The 18,152-nt window shown below is 36.7% G+C and overlaps 1 protein-coding gene across 1 annotated transcript; it reads right to left on the reverse strand.

The window, feature by feature from the left end:
- On the reverse strand, nt 13,505-13,883 carry LOC104719515 (glucan endo-1,3-beta-glucosidase-like). The gene has a single exon (XM_010437453.2). The coding sequence runs from the start codon at nt 13,881-13,883 to the stop codon at nt 13,533-13,535; it is 351 nt and encodes a 116-aa protein (XP_010435755.2). The 3' UTR covers nt 13,505-13,532.

The raw sequence follows: 18,152 nt of genomic DNA on the forward strand, positions 1-18,152 counted from the left end.
GGCCTCATTCTTCATTGAGTCATCCACATCCTCCCCATCTTGATCACCACTGTCCCCAGTGAGGTAGTCCTCATAATCATCATCTAGGAAAATGGCTTGAGCAGTCGCATAATCCTTGGGGTTTTGAACAGCTTTACCCGGCAGTTGATTGATCTTTGGTGTAGGTTGGTTGTTGTGGTGGCCTTCCAGGTATCGAACCTTTGTGTTGAGTGATTCGTACTTGGCATTGAGGTCATTGTATCCTGAGTCGATTTTGTTGCTCATTTCCGTGAATCGTTTCGCGATGTCCATAGAAGCTGTAGCCTGTTGCTGAATCATTTGCTGAATAAGACCTTGTAACTCGGCTTCTTGTGACTTGTTCGGTGGACCTTGGTGTTGTTGGAATCCTGGTGGTTGGTTGTACGTGCCTTGGTATGGTTGCTTAGGCGCATAGCCTTGGTTGTACTGGACAAAAGGCTTCTGTTGGGTCTAGTTCCCTTGAACTGCAGATGGGTAGGTTTGGTCTTGAGGATTTGCAACATTCGGGTTCCGATAAGATAGATTTGGGTTCGGCTTGAAGTTGTTGTACCCTCCTTGGTTGTTGATGTAGTTAACATCCTCGAGCTGCATAGTCTCCCCATCTTGCTGTTGAAACTGCTCTTCCTCTGATATAGCATGGACATGCTTCTGCTGGTTGAGGAGCTGATCAAGTTTGTCATTGAGGGCTTTCATGTCCCTCTTGAACTTGGCATCTTCCTCTCCTGTAGATCGCACAGAGCGATCATATTCCTCATTGTAGTTGCCATCAGATTGAGCCAAGTTCTCAACTAGGTCCCAACTTTCATCTACATCCTTGTTGAGGAAGTTACCATTGCTTGCGGTGTCCAGCAACATCCGTATCTTGGGGACCACTCCTCGGAATAGTGTGCTCAGCAATGAAGCATTACTGAAGCCGTGATGTGGACATTGAGTTGTGTACCCCTTGAAATGTTCCCAAGCTTCATTGAATGTTTCGTTTTTCTTCTGTACAAAGCTGGAAATTTCATTTCGCAGCCTTGCGGTTCTGGAGTTTGAGAAGAATTTGGCCAGGAATGCCTTCTTGCACGCTTCCCAAGTGGTGATGGACTCCTTAGGGTGCGATTTCTCCCAAATGTGTGCTTTATCTCCCAAAGAGAATGGGAAAAGCCTTAGCTTGAATCCATCTTCACTGACTCCATTTATCTTAGTTAGGCTACAGAGCCTATCAAATTCATCCAGATGATCCAATGGGTCCTCCATTGACAGTTCATGAAATTTGTTGCTCTGTATCATCTGGATGAGACTACTCTTGATCTCAAAATTGTTGTTCTGCACAGCTGGTGGCACAATGCCATTCCTCTGAGTGTGAGTAGTCGGAGCATCTCATGCTCCTATGTTGGTCCTTGCTTGAGGAGCTGGTGGACCGTTCTCATTATTCATCGTCTCCTTAATGGGTGCTAGTTCCGGTTGAACTTGTTGTTGTCTTAGTAGCCGAGGTCTGTTGATGTTGTCGATGAAAGGACTCAGGTTCTGACTACCTCTGGATCGTGTTTGCATGCACAGGCAAGTATCCGAGTTTGTACACGAGGATCAACTCGATCAGGTGATCGAGTGACGGGGTGCTCGGGTTTTGGTACCTGAGATTCAAAACAAACAAAGACGAAAGCAAACAAGTTAATATCCGAAACAAATATAAACAAACGAACTTGATCTAGCAAGTCCTGAAATCCTAAACGTAGCAAAATAAATCAACCAAATGGCAACGGCGCCAAATTGATAGACTGGTTTTCACCTAGGGTATCAATTCCCTATGCAGTTGTAGTACAAAGGGTTATCAATCCAAATGGTTGTTATGCTAACAGATAGGATGCAATCAGAATCAAGCAAGTCAAGCCAAGCAATAAAGGGGTTTGGTTCTAACAGTTCTAATATAAACAAAGTAAAAGAATATAGACAAGTAAACCACACGACCTAAGCACTCGATGAAAGCAATCGAGTACAGGATCGAGTGGGGTGATCGAGTATGCAAGTGAACTATGAACAGCTCGAGGTATTACTCGATGCAGGTTATCGTGTACCTGATCGGGTAAGTGGTCGAGTAAGTAAGGAAAATGCAAGGAATGAAATACGAAAGTTCCTATGGATGGGGGTAATCGAATCCTAAGTGTTCTAGACCAATACGGATGCCTTACATGCCTCAAGCAATTATTTCCTAGACAATGAACCTCTAAAACCTTGTCACCACACTGTCGCACTAGTAACAATCAACCTTGAACATACTACCACACTGTCGCACTAGCAATATGAACAAGCAGGCATTAAGAACAATTCATTTTTGTCAGTATACTTAGACTTATCTGATTTTGTCACTCAAAGTTAAGTATACCTCTAGCATTGACCTAATCAAGCATTTTATCTACTCCTTTCGGCCTGTAGCATTATAAACGCCCTAGATCTAATCTCAACCTGTCGGTCTGTTGACCGCATTAAGAACATCAACCTAGAAGGAAATTTATCTATCATAACAATCAACTAAAGCATCCTAACCGATCAAGAACACCTAATCATCTATCCCATCCCTAGAAACTTTGCTACACTACTCGGACATAGAAACGAATGATAAAGCCATAGAAATAAACGAAAATGACATTATTAAAAAGATAGAGTAGAGTAGAAAAGAGTAGGGATAAAAGATCTATGAAAAACTACAAATTAAAAGTACAAAAACAAGAAAAAATGTTGAGTCGCTCAGTTCTCTCACAGAAGCTCTCGCTCTCTGGTTTGAGGGTCTGCGGCGTGCTCGTTTGCGAGCTAGGGAAAGAGGGGGTTTATATATGGAAACCCATTTGACCTAGCTTCCCAGACCTGCCCGATGGTCTACTCGATGGGGTACACGAGGCTTGAGTCGGGTAACTCCTCGGGTGGATCTTCGGGTTGCTCTTCGCGCTCTTGGATCCTCTTCGATCGTGTTGGGGTTCGGACTTGTTCTTGTAGCTCGATGGCTCCTTCGGGTACATGCTCGAGTTGTCCTTGTTTTTCCCCATTTTTGGCTCTTTAGCACCTGTTTTCATCCAATATATGCAAATGCAGAAATGCAACACCCTAAATGCTCTAAAACTTGATTCCTACAGTAAATGGTCTAAAAATGCTAAGTTAGAGGTATGAACAATGCAAAATATGGACAAAAAGGGATGCTAAAAACATGTAAATTAGAGTGTTATCAATGTGTTCATACAAACATATTTGTAATATACTTTATATTTAGGTGTGAAAATACGCTTTTAATAGTAACATACATAAAAGATTTGTAAATAGATATAAATCTGTAGATTATAGCAAACATAAAACTTATAAATAACGTACAACAAATTTTAATATATTTTTATAAAATATTGTTTAAGTTACAAAACTTTAAACTCGCAAAATGAGCGAGTTCTTATCTAATAGATCATAAACGTCCATATATATGCCGTGATTGTAGCTATCCATGTTCTTTTTTTCAAAGTATTTAATTCATGTGTGTTTTTTTTCTTTTCAATCATCTACTAGATTAGGACCCGTGCTATAGCATGGGTTGATATTACTTTTATTTATATTATAATTTTATTATAAAATATAATTTATATGATTGTTTTTAAAAGTTTTTTTGGATAAAACATTATGCTGTAAAATCATATGCTAAATATGATGACTTGAAAAAATACATATTCTGTAAGTTTTATATTGTTAATTTTGTAATTTTATGTATGAGAAATGATTATGTTTGTTATTTGTTTTTATTTTAATTTTGAATATGTTTGGTGAAAGTTTTTTAATATCACCCGTGCTTAGGTAAAATTTTATTTTCAACTGCACAATAAAATCTCGGAAACCATGATTAAGTGTGATAAATTACGAAGATTTTATTCTTTTTTACGCCTAACAATATATTTTTTGTAACAATACATGAAATACTAAAGATTTTATTTTGGATATTGTATAAATCCTTGGAATATTGTGTTTAAGAGGATTCTTTGTAACATTCGTAAGTGTATTCATATAGGCTACATATTGACCAATTAATTGATACTCTTTTTTGTAATCAACATATATTTAATCTATAACCTATTTTGTAACTAACTTATAAAAATTATATAGTATACAAAAAAGTTGTGTAGTTCTGTTTTATTATATAGGGGATACTAGTTTTCGTAATGCTTCTATAAACTTATTGACATATCAATTCATAATTAGTAAGAAATGAATACCATTTAGTGGCTTAGTACATACTCTCTTTCTCGTCTAGAGTCTTTGGCTTAAGAAAGTGCAAGGCTTTGGCTGAGATATTTTTTCCTTCTCAAATGATAGTTTATTATTTCCACAGGTTGGAGTAGCTATAACAAATGAGAAGGTTCAGTTTATCTTCAGGTATGAGCATGACTTGGAAACCATACTCAATAAAAGTGTAGTCGTTCAACCAGTGGACGGTTTTCTTAGAAAGATGGGGTAAAGAGACCTCTGGCATGATATATAAACAATGGATTCCATGCAAGCTGGATAAGTGTTTTGGTGAAAAAGGTTCATATAAGCAGTTTCCAGTTTCCGACCTCTGATGCTCCAATTAATTGTCTCACACGCACCATACACACGTTCTCGTGAACATCAAAATCACAACCAAACCCAGGAAAATAGTGAGAATCACAATTCCAATCAGAACATAAATCAAAGTCGATTTTCTAAGCCATATCTCTCGGTCGATGCTAGGCTTGTCGACATGTTCCTTCACACCACTTGACATCTGACCTAGTCAATCCTTCTCTTAATTACCAACACGTATGGATTTGTTGGATGCTGGTTCTTTTCTTAGAACTTATATAGGCCACGATATACATACTTTAGTGAAAAGAAAAACTCTTTACTAAAAGAAAAAAAAAAAAAAAAAAAAAAAAAAAAAAAAAAAAAANCACCAAAATAGAAAACCAATTTCACGTGAGAGATTCTTGCGATAATAAGTTATACTATAATGTGTATCATTACTTCCCTCCTCGACTTAAAGCTTGCTCTCAAACTCTATTTCCTTTCACACACAAATCTAAACCCCTGGCTCCAGGGCGGACGCAGGAAGGCATGGAGTGTGGCAAGTGCCCCACACTAATTTTTTAATTTTCTTAACTAACTAGTATAAAATTTATCTAAATGGTTCTAATTTAGTCATTTGTTTCAATAATGCCCCATACTAAATATTATTGTTGCTCCTAACTAATATAAAAAATTATTTAAATATCCTAATTTTATCACTAATTTGGAAAATGCCCCATACTAAATTTTGTTCTGAATCCACCACTGCCTGGCTCAACCATCCATAAATTTCATCCCTGGTTGAGTAATCATCATGCGGTATGCTCGATTGCTTTTTGTAGAGTGGTGCTCTAATTTGTTGAACCATCTAGTGTAGAGGCGAAAGCTTAGTCAAGAGATTTAGAGCTCTGTTTTAAGATCAGGAAAATAGAGCACTACTTGTAAACAGCAAATAGGGACGGTGGTAAAGGCAAGACGAGGATGATGAACGATGGATTGGTGGAGGTGAAGGTGAGATGATACGGAACCGATATGAGAGTCCTCCTGACAGGGCTTGGAACACAAGTTCTTTTGGGCAATTAAGATTGCCTCTATTTTTGGGTTTTATTAGACTTCAACTCAATGATGTTGATACAATGACTTGCGACTCTATTTAAAGACAAAAATCAAGAGATACGTCCTAATCCAAAATAAATTAAGATAGGTGTGTGAACTTATCCCCAAATAAATACAAACAAATTCAAAACAAAATAATAAAAAAAAGCTAGTGGAATACGTAACACAACACCGACTCTCGTGTTCTACGGCCAGTTAACACCAAATGATGTGCTGCATCAGGTCTTCCTAGGTGGAAGAGGATTCACTATCTAATCCAGCTCAGCATTGTAACCACGATAAGGGGATAAGTACTTCATGGTGAACACATCAGATGTCTTCAAATGCGGAGGATGGCGTAGCTGATATACATTTGAATTAATACGTTCCACAACCTCCACTGGCCCGATGTGCCTAGGTTTGAGCTTGTTGTACTCACGAACCGGCAAACAGTCCTTTGTGATCACCACCCAAACCAAATCACAATAGCTCTCGTTGCTTGGCATCAACTGCGTCCTTATATTTCGCCATTTCTGCTTCGTGGTTCGCCCTAGCTTGTTGATAAACTTGTTCCAGCTCAACCATAAAGTATGCAGCTTGTCCATGAAAACGAGTATGGTCTGGCATTGTTGTCAAGTCAAGGGGACCACGAGGGACTAGTCCGTACACAACCTGAAGTGGACTCAACCCGAGACTGTGATTGGTAGCATGGTTGTGGGTAAATTATGCTTGACAAAGCTTAGAGTCCCAACTCCTTATGTGATCACCGACTAATAACCGCAACAAACTTCTCAAGGAACGGTTAGTAACTTCGGTTTGACTGTCACTTTGAGGGTGGTAGGCCGTGCTCATATCCAAAGATGTGAGTAGTAACTTCTAGAGAGACCGCCAAAAGTGGCTCAGAAAGCAGGAATTGTGGTCCGAAACAATGGACAAAGGAAGACCGTGTAATCGATATATCTCTTGGAAAAAAGTGTAGACACATTCACATCATCGATCATTTTCTTGCAAGGGATAAAATGAGCCATTTAAAAAAAATGGTCAACCACCACAAAAATCTAGTCGTGATCCCTTTGTGTTTGAGGTAGACCCAAGACAAAATCCATGCTAATGTGTGTCCGTGGCTGCGTAGGGATAGGTAAGGGCAAATACAAACCTGCCTTAGAAGACTTACCTTTGGTGTTTTGGCAAACATGACAATGTGCGACAAAACGTTTCACATCCCGCCGAAATGATGGCCAAAAATACGAAGCGATGACGAGTTGCAAAGTTCAATCACGCCCCACATGTCCTTCCATGTGTAATTCATGAATGATCTGAAAATGCAAGCTACAAGCAGGAACACACACTTGCAGCCCTTTAAACAAAAAGCCATCATGAATCGAATAGTCATCATTTTGCCCTCTAAAATGGACCCAAAAAAAGGATCCATAGAATACATGTCCGCAAAGGCTGCAAAGACAAGCACCATGGGATGGATAGAGGCCAGCAAACTGTGACGACGGCTAAGAGCGTCGACCACGCAGTTGATTGCACCGGAATGGTGATGGATAAAAAACCGTAAACTTCTAGAGGAAGTCTATCCATGTCGCATGATGAGCCGAGACCTTTGCTTGGCTATCGAAATGTCGTAACGCATCATGATCCGTGAAAAGAATAAAATCACTGTGAACAAGGTAGTGGCGCCAATGTTTAATAAGTTGGACAATGGCATAAAATTCACTGTCATATATGTTATAACAAAGACGTGCTCCCGAGAACTTTTCACTAAGAAGTCAACCGGTTTACCTTGTTCACTTTTTTTTTTTGTTCAACTTTACCTTGTTCACTAAGAAAAACCTCAATACCCAATTTTGAAGCGTCGTAGTGCAGCTCAAAGGTAAGCAAAAATATCTCGCAAAATCTAGATGGGAGCAGATGTAAGTATGTCTAATAGCCGTAAACGTCTCATCATTCTCACGCGTCCACAAAATTTGCCTTCCTTCATACAACCAGTAATCGTACTAACATGAGGCACAAAACGTCGGTAAAAGGAGACAAGGCCATGGAAGCTGCGAACCTCCATTAACGTGCGTGGGACTGGACAAGAATGAACAGCTTCAACTTTAGATTGATCCATGGACAACCCTTGATCAGATATGACCTAACCCAAGAAAAGACCTTCTTTCGTACCGAACTCACATTGTTGCTTGGCCGCAAACAGTTTCTCCTGACGAAGAACAAGCAAGACGTCCTAGAGATGAGAAAAATGTTTATCCAGCGATCGACTAAAAATAAGAATGTCATCAAAATAAACCACCAAATATTTACCAATAAATGAACGCAAGGACTGATTCATGACACACATGAATGTGCTTGGAGCATTTGACAACCCAAAAGACATAACCAGCCATGCAAACAAACCTCCCGAGTCTTAAAAGTCGTCTTCCATTCATCCCCCAACTAGTCGTGGAATTGAAAACCTGTAGCTTACTGTGATCTTATTAATAGCACGAATATTAACACACATGTGCCATGAACAAAGAAAAGGAGAGTAGAGATACGGTAGGAGACGTCAACCTAATGGCTGGAGGAAATGGTGGCAGAATAGTGATCTCGAGTTTAGGCGAAGGAGCACACGACAAGTCAGGACAAGGCAGTAAAATGATCTGATGAGCTTCCCACTCAAACTTGTAAGTATTTTTAGCACCATCATGGATCACCTTACGATCAAACTCCCAAGGTTTCCCCAAGATCAGGTGACTCACATCCATTGGCGCGATGTCAAAATAAGATTTATCCTTGTAGAAGGGACCAATGGAGAAAGGAACCATGGATCTATGAGACATATGGAGATCAACACCATCATGCAGCCAAGTAAGCGAATAAGGTGTAGGATGTGCTTCGATTGGTAAGTCCAGCTTGTCAACTGCAGATTCATAAATAATTGATGTATTGTGTTTTTGTTGTCTTTTGTCCTTCATTTAGTATTTTTTTGAGTCATTTGTCGCATCTTTGTCCGTTTTTTGTGTCTTTTTGGTCTTTTCTTGAGTTGTGATTAGGTGTGGAGACAATGTGCTAGATTGGGAGTCTTTTGGTTGGATTCAAGCTTAACCAGAATAAAGAAGCAGGAAGTGACTTTTGGACATCTTCAAGTTGAAATGAATCATGAAGTTTGGACAAATCTAGTGAAGTATATAGACAAGTCTGGAGACAAGACTGGAGAAGTCTGGAGGAGTCTGGTGAAGTTTATGGACAAGTCTACTAAAGTCTAGAGAATTTTGAAGAAGTCTCGTGAAGTCTGTAGACAAATCTGTTGAAGTCTGGAGAAGTCTAGTGAAGTATGATGTCTTTCTGCCTGGGTTCCACACACTTATTTCTTTTTCATGAATTTTTGTATTTTCACTTTTATTTTAATAAGGGTACAAATACCCAATGACCTAATTAGCAACACATTTTCTATTTTTCTGAGTTTTTTGGCTGCACTTAGGCTTTTTGTAAGACACATTTTGGAATTCTAGAGATCAATCCTCTTTGACAATTTGGAGAAGATTTCTAAACCATTTTCGTATTTATGTCATCAATTTATCTATGTCTTCTTAATCTCTTTGTGTCATTGCTTTCAGTAGTGCGAGTAGTCTCTTTATTGGGTTTTAGGGTTCCAATTAGGAGATTCAGTGAATTGATGTTTTAATTGTTGTTTGGAGTTTTTAATCCTTAGGTTCTTTGATTCACATGATCTTAACGCTAAAATAGGACTGATCACCTTGTTTTAGACTCTGGGTTTTTCTATGCATCAAAAGTGTTCGTTAGAATGTCTGAATGAGTGTGAATTGAGCAATGTATTTCTAGCCTGAGAGACTTGATTTTAGGAGGCATTGTGAACTTAATGAACTTGATTGTAATGTAAATTTGGCTAGGAGGTTACAAATGAAATTTTAGCAAACTAATAGTCAAGTTTAGTTTCTAATGCCATGAAAGAGGATTAGTCTATTATTGTGTTCATGTTCTAGAATGGTTCTTAATTACTGAATTCCATATTTCATTTTCTCATTAGTCATTGATCTATGAAATACCCTATGACCCAATGTTTCAATCTTATAAGTTAATCATTTATTTTCTTTGCATTTTTATTTACAAATCTGAAACCAAACTATCTTTCGTTCGCTTAAGCTATTTACAACTCTCGCAAATATTTAGTGTACCATAGGTCCTTGTGGATTCGACCCCATATATACTGGCTTGTGGTTAAGTGTATCGGGTAATTACTCGAGCAATCAATAACGTTACGGCTACTACCATAGTCAATTATAAACGTAGAAACCCGACCCCGAATGGTATGGTATGCAACCAATTATCTATACGTTTAAGTGGCGCAACACAGATACGTCGAGAAACCAACAAAACCCCTTGATCACCGGGGAGTGTAATGACTTTTGTCTCTGTCCGCACTACCATCATCATCTGCACAGTCATAAATATCCTGCTTTGAATCAAAGGTCTCCTCAGCCAACAGTGATCGTTGTTGTTGTTTTGTGCAGGCTGTTTGTCGATGACCCATCTCACCACAAGAAAAACACCGCAATGTGTTTCATGTGGATCGTTTAACTCCATTGTCGTCTTCGCAAAACCCATACTTCGGATTGGTGGGAGGTTGTTCAGAAGTATCGCGTGGAGTAGAGGTGGTTGTGGAGCCAGTCTGTTCCGAGGAACGAGAACGCGATTTATTCCAAGACGACACTTGATTTATTCCGGTGAGCTTCAGAGACTGTTGTAGGGTCAAATTGTTCCAATAGTTTTGCAGCTGAGACCGCAACCACCAACAAATCAAGATACCAACTGAGTCTGACTTCATCAATGTCATTCCATGTTAGTAATAAATAAAAATTCTTCTACGTACATATCAACAAATCATACCTCCTGCTTCAAATTCTGGAGCTTGTTATACATCGTACGATCATAGTTATGAGGCAGAAAAGTATCCTTGAGTTTCTTCTTAAGCTTCTCCCATGTCCGTATTGGTTCTTGACCATTGCAAGAGCGAGTCTCTTTCAACTGTTGCCACCACAATGCAGCATGTCCTTGGAATTTTCTTGCAACCAAAGGCACATGATGGTCGTCAGAAAAGCTTTTGAACTCGAGAACCTCTTCTACAACAACAATCCAATCCAGTAGTGAATCCCTTCAGATTCCTCAATGAAACTCTGGTTTGTTAACATGAAAACCATTCTCCCAGCAAGTGTCAAACTGTTGTTGCTCTTGCTGCCGAAACAGCGCTAACTCGTGTTGTTGCTGGCCTCGACCTGATGAACCGGTTCTCCTTGCGGTTGTTGTTGTTGTCGTGGGTCAACAACTGCAGCAGGTGGGGGATTGCCGTTACGGAAGTTTTGAGTGAGGGTTTAGGTCAAGGTGTTAATGGCGTTTAGTGTTTCTTGTTGAGACGCAAGTAACGTCTCCCAAAACTCAGCCCAATTGAAGGTGTTATCAGCCGCCTTTGCATCGCCGACGTCTGGTTTAGGAGGCATCATTGAGACAGAAAAATCGCTACCAGAAACGATAAGAATCTGATACCAACTACTGTAGAGACAAAAGCTTAGTTGAGGGATTTGGAGCTTTATTTTAAGATCAGGAAAACATAGCACTTGTAAACAGCAAATAGGGATGGTGGTAGTGGCGAGATGAGGGTGAGGAATGATGGATTGGTGAAGGTGAAGGTGAGATGAGACGGAACCGATACGAGAGTCCTCCTCTCAGGGCTTGGAACATAAACTCTTTTGGAAAATTAAGATTGCCTCTGTTTTTGGGTTTTATTAGACTTCAAATCAGTGATGTTGATGCAGTGACTTGCGACTCTATTTAAAGATAAAAACCAAGAGATAAATCCTAATCCTAATCCTAAATCAATGAGATAGGTTTTGTGAACTTATCACCAAATAAAGAGAAACAAATTCTCAAAACCAAATAAAAAGATAAGCTTGTGGAACATGTAACACAACACTGACTCTCATGTTTCACGGCCCATTAACACTAAGTGATGCGCACCATCGCCCACCACCATCTACTTGGCGATGACCATATTCCTTTTCTAATGAGAGACTGCCATGGACCGCATGCACGTCGCCAAATAGTTTCTCGATTAGATGTATCTATTTCTTCAAATGTTGCACCGCTTGCTATACATTAATGAGATGAACAAAAATGTCTTTCACAAATTCTTCTTTAACATCTTCTCATCTTTTTGATATTGTGTTTTCGTAATTTTGGACATCTCCACTCAAGTTTTTGATTCCTTGAACCATACGTCGGCGATGAGAGGCAATTTTTCACAAGAAACACTGAATCTGACTAATGTTTTACCTCGTATTACTTGGAGGTAAAAGCCGACTATTCATTGTTTCCAATAACATCAACAAATTCCAATTCTGTGGTCAGGAAGCGCCTTTCAACCAATATTTGGTACAAAATCTAGCTGTCATGGTTATCAAAATGTTTGATTTGCTCATTTTACGTCCATCTTATCAATATAATAGATAAATAAAGAACCGGTTCAACCAATATTTGGTACAAAATCTAGCTGTCATGGTTATCAAAATGTTTGATTTGCTCATTTTACGTCCATCTTATCAATATAATAGATAAATAAAGAACCGGTTCAACCAATATTTGGTACAAAATCTAGCTGTCATGGTTATCAAAATGTTTGATTTGCTCATTTTACGTCCATCTTATCAATATAATAGATAAATAAAGAACCGGTTCAACCAATATTTGGTACAAAATCTAGCTGTCATGGTTATCAAAATGTTTGATTTGCTCATTTTACGTCCATCTTATCAATATAATAGATAAATAAAGAACCGGTTCAACCAATATTTGGTACAAAAACAGCGCTAACTCATGTTGTTGATGGCCATGCAATGCAACCTGATGAACCGGTTCTCCTTGTGCTTGTTGTTGTTATCGTGGGTCAATAACTGCAACAGGTGGGGGATTGCCATTACGGAAGTGTTGATTGAGGATTTGGGTCAAGGTGTTAATGGCATTGAGTGTTTCTTGTTGAGACGCAAGTAACGTCTCCCAAAACTCAGCCCAATTGAAGGTGTTATCAGCTGCCTTTCCATCGCCGACGTATGGTTCAAGAGGCATCATTGAGACAGAAAAATCGCTGCCAGAAACGATAAGAATTTGTTACCAACTACTGTAGAGGCGAAAGCTTAATTAGTTAAAGGATTTGGAGCTCTATTTTAAGATCAGGAAAACAGAGCACTTGTAAACAGCAAATAGGGATGGTGGTAGCGTCCTTGATGAATGATGGATTGGTGAAGGTGAAGGTGAGACGAGACGGAACCGATAAGAGAGTCCTCCTTTCATGTATTGGAACATAAACTCTTTTGAGAAATTAAGATTGCTTCTGTTTTTGGATTTTATTAGACTTCAAATCAGTGATGTTGATACATTGACTTATCCCCAAATCCTAATCCTAATCCTTCTATCACGAGTGATTCTCAGAACCCTATATTCATATATCCCTAAACTGTTTCCAGAATGCGATTAGATAGCGCCTATTTTCTATTTATTCAATTTCGCTGAGACCAAGGAATTCAACAATCTTTTGAAACGAAGAAGGAAGATTTGTTTTTTTGAGACCGTAATTTACGCTATTTTTGTAGTTTATTTATTATATATACGAATATATATATATACATATATATATATATATTAAAGGTAAAATTAGATTTGAAATCGTGTTTAGGGATTAGAAATGAAAATTATGTGGTATTTTTAGTTGCTTATAAATTTTGTTGTGCATTTTTCTTAAATCAATGAAGAAACTTCCAAACCATTATTTTATTCACCCAATCATTCATCACTCAAATCAATTATGTATATGAGTTAAAATATATCTAAGACTCATACTTACACCTACCATAACTAGGATCCCTAGTAACAATTCTACCTGTATTATTGAAACTACACGCCTCTTTCGTACGATCGTGGCTCTGATAATAAGAGTTCATCACAAACGATGCATGGCTTTTAAGAGTGTTGGGAACATAGCAGGATCCACCAGGTAGGATTCGCCTACAATCGAGTATAAGTTTACATCCAAAATTGATATTTGTTTCTAGCTGCGCATCCGTCACGGTCGAAGTTACTACACACCATGTTTTGCAACTCACCACATGGAGGTGGTTGATCATGATGTAAGATAAAAATATGAAAAGGAGTGTCAAAGGCGATGACATTTTGGCCATTGTTTAAAATGATGTTCAACTAGTTTTATTTTGTTATAGGTGTATTTATATATATTAATAATTTATATCTATCCCCTATATATTAATTTAAAAGATATATTTTAATTTTTTAAGACATATTATTTCTAGTTATAAATTCTAGTCAAACATTTGAGTAAAATGAAATAAACAATTTTAATTGATAGGTCTAAACAAAAAAAAAACTTTAATTAATTACCAGATAGTAGAAATTAATAGATTTTAAAATATTTGGGAAAAAAAAGAAATCTATCATTATAACTAGAAATGATATGTCTATAAAAACTTTATCACTAGATAGTAGAAAATCTAAGATTTTTAAATATTAGAAAAATAGAAGTATGTATTTTTAATTATATATATATATATATATATAGTAATGTAGCTTTATAATTTTAAATTATAGGTCTATAAAATAGAAAGAAATCTTTAAAATTGAAAATGATATGTCTGTAATAAATTATTAGTAGAAAAACAATTTAAACATACAGTATTTAGAAAAATAAATATATATATTTTGAATCTGTAATGACCTGTGTATAAAAAAGTTGGGTAACTACTATATATAATAGAAACTAGGTACCAACCTGCACATAGTGTGGGATAAATCGATTCAAATAAAATATTATGAATAATATTATTATTTGAGATTTAAGATTTGTTTGTGTAAAACAAAATCTGTAAGTAAGTTTATTTTTTCGTTTATTCAAGTTTGCGATTATTTTGTGTAATACGTTTCACCCGTGAACTATTTAAACGTGAAAAATAATTTCAACATGGTGGAGAAAGTTTTGATGTCTTTTGTGTTTCTAAAATCAAATTCACATCTTTTATGTTTCACATTGTTATCTACATCATTATGCCATTAAATAGATAAAACAATATTTTTTTGGACTAATCGAATTAACTTAAACAATCCTAAGTGTAAAATGCAATGAGAAAAATGTATAAAAAGTGGTAAATAATAAAAAAATGTAGTTATGATGAAAACTTATAGGAAAAATGATTGTCCTAGGGTTTTAAAAAAAATCAATAACATGGATACCATGTTAAGATTGCTGAGTCACATATATTTTAAATAGTCATTAGAATTTTTATACAGAAGACAAAGTTTTTGTTTTTCAAAAATTTAAATTGGTGAATAGATTGAAAACTGTTTGTGAAATGTTGTTTATTTTTAAGATTATATTGTGATAATTAATTTTAATACTTGAAACCGGAGAATAAGTTTTGTGTTTCAAAAATTTTAATAGGTGAATAAGTTTAAATTTTTTGTGGTATGTAATTTACTTTTATGATTATTGTGATAATTTATTCATTTATTCTTTAAAATATAGTTGAATAGTCATCAGACTTTTTCAAAATAGGAGAATAACTTTAGCATTTAAAAAAAAAATGATTTATAATTTTTTTTTGGTGAAATGTAATTTAAGTTTAATAATTAAATAGGTTATGTAAGTGATAATTAAATACATTTTTGTATTTTAAAAGTTGATTAAATCTTTTTTTTTTTTTTTTTTTTTGTCAACCATTGGACCACAACAGGCCGGCCCATTAGCCTAATCCCTACAATCTTTCATTTTTTAAAACTAATAGAAAAAATATTAACTCATATATTTCAATGGCATATATATGTAAATAGTAATGAGAAGTAAAGGCATTTATTAAAATAGTACAGGAGCTTTGTGAGCGCGACACCTCATTTTTTTAGTGAGAGATCTTCTCTATTAATATATAGGGGATACTAAAATCTAAGAATATTTAGGAAAGTAGAAATATATCATTACATATTAAAGCATCTCCTATATAATAAAACGGAAGTACACAACCTTTTTGTGTAGACTATATAATATAGATTATATGATTAATTATTTGAATATTTGATAGGTTATAGGTTATATGGATTTTAACCATTACTTAAATCTCAATTTCAGATCTCTTAACAAGAATATTCCAAAAAAATAAAATAAAATCTCTATAGAATATTTAATTACCCATATATAGGCAACAAAATCTTAAAAATTAATCATTCTTCCGCGGATAAGAGTGATTTTCGATTATACTAGCGGGTTGAAATTTCAAAAAAAAATCAAGTCCTTATATTTATCATATGATTTTATTGCATAATGTTTTATTCACAACAACTTTTAAAAACAATCACATAAATTATATTTTATATAAAAATTACAATATAAATAAAAGGAATTTCGACCCGTACTCTAACACGGGTCTAATCTAGTTAGATAGTAATTTGTGAGAAAAATATCTCACGTTTAATCTGAGACTTAAAAATACTATCTTCTTCTCAAAGAAAACATGATTTACAGCTTCTATATGATTATATTTTTTTTAAAAAATGTTCCCAGAATTCTCTTTAGCTATTTTCTTTTTCCTATTTCTATTTTCAAATTATATTGTAACAAAAATCTTATATACTTATAAGTACCTAGGTTACATGGAAACAGAAACGGATACGCGGAAGCGAAATGTTTCGGAAACGGGAAACAATGTTTTTCTAATATATATAATAAACACCAAACATAAAAACCAATTCAAAAAGCTTCAAACAACAAAACTTCAAAATATAAATTTTAAATAGTTGAATTAAAACACTAATAATATTATATATTTATATCTATAATGAAGTTTTATATTTCTAAATTATTTATTTATTAAGTTTCAAACTAAAAAAAAAGTTTCCATCGTGTTTCTTGAAACAACCCTTCCCGTTCTTTTTTTATATAATATTAATCACTAGTGGTCCCATACCCACTATCAACCTAGCAACAAACAACAACAGCGGATAACCAAAGAAACAATTCCATTAAACCAATAAGAATTCCAAAAATAATAATCCAATAACCAATAATGCAATAATCCAAAAACCAACAATGCAATACCAAGTTCCAACATCCTACAATGTTCTATCGACTCAACACTAGCAACCTAACAATAGCTAGACCACAATCAATCAAGCCTCTAGAACATCCTCCTCCTCATCACCTAGATTCCACGATCACACTTTACCTTTATCTGCACACCACAAACAACGATTGAGATGCGTAAGTATTATGAGGCCATCCTCCCATCTACTAAGTTATACACACAAGCATATGAGACTCTCATTTTTAAGCAAGCAAACAAATCACAAGCAATACATCAAACCAGGAAACCAAGTCTCTGATGAGACTAGTGTCAATCGACGCTAAGTCGGTGTCGATCGATGCTAGAAAACCTGGTGTCGACCGACACCATATTGGTGTCGATCGACACTACTTCTGCAGACTCGAACTGCACAAACACAAACGTCGATCCTCCGTTTCAAATCAACTCGAAACCATCCCAAACTCACCCAAATACCTCGGGAACCTATGGGAAACACGAAAACAACGAACCCAAGCAAGCAAAACAACACAAACAACAAAGAAACACCTAAACAAAAGAGATCTCATGCTTAGATCAACCATGGTCAAGCACTCACCTCTTTTACAGGAAGATTGGGTTGAGAAACGGTGGAAACAACAGCTTAGGAAGCTTCTCCTTCGTTCCCAGCAACAGCTCTCCCTTCTTCAGCCACAGATCTCTCCAAAAACGCCAAGAACAGACCCAGAAACTCACAAAAACACTCTCCAACGATTTCTCTCCTTTTTCTCTTTTTCTCACTTAACGGCGAAAAAACAAAACTCCCAAAACCCTTAATTCGTCGCTTCCTCACTTTTAAATGCGATTTAGAGATTTCTAATTGAACCAAACCGAACCAAACAGCAATTAAAACAAATCTGTCCAAACCGGAAAACGTAGTGTCGATCGATACACCAAGGGTGTCGATCGACACTCATACCAAAAGTGTGATATTTGGTTCGCGGATGTTACAATTCTCCCCCACCAATAAGGATTCATCCTCGAATCCCGCAGTACCGACCATCCATCAAGGATCTCCGTGCCACCGTCAACACGGCCCGCACGTCCTCCGACCGGACTAAACCATAAGGTCTCTGACTTAACCATGAGGTCTCCCTCTAGTCAATATACTCACATCAAAGACACTAGTTGCTCACAACTCAGTGCTTCCCCCGTCCGTGGTCGCAACTAACGAATCATGCCGGCTCGCTATCAGGCCAACCGCCTTAAGTTACGGCATCCAGGAAGTCACTCACACACACACTCCCCCCGCTCTCAGGTCGCAACCTTCGAGTCATACCGGCTCACTGCCAGGCCACAGCCTACAGCTACGGTATCCAGGGAGTCTCA

Source organism: Camelina sativa, chromosome 2, assembly GCF_000633955.1.
Source record: "Camelina sativa cultivar DH55 chromosome 2, Cs, whole genome shotgun sequence".
Taxonomy (NCBI): domain Eukaryota; kingdom Viridiplantae; phylum Streptophyta; class Magnoliopsida; order Brassicales; family Brassicaceae; genus Camelina; species Camelina sativa.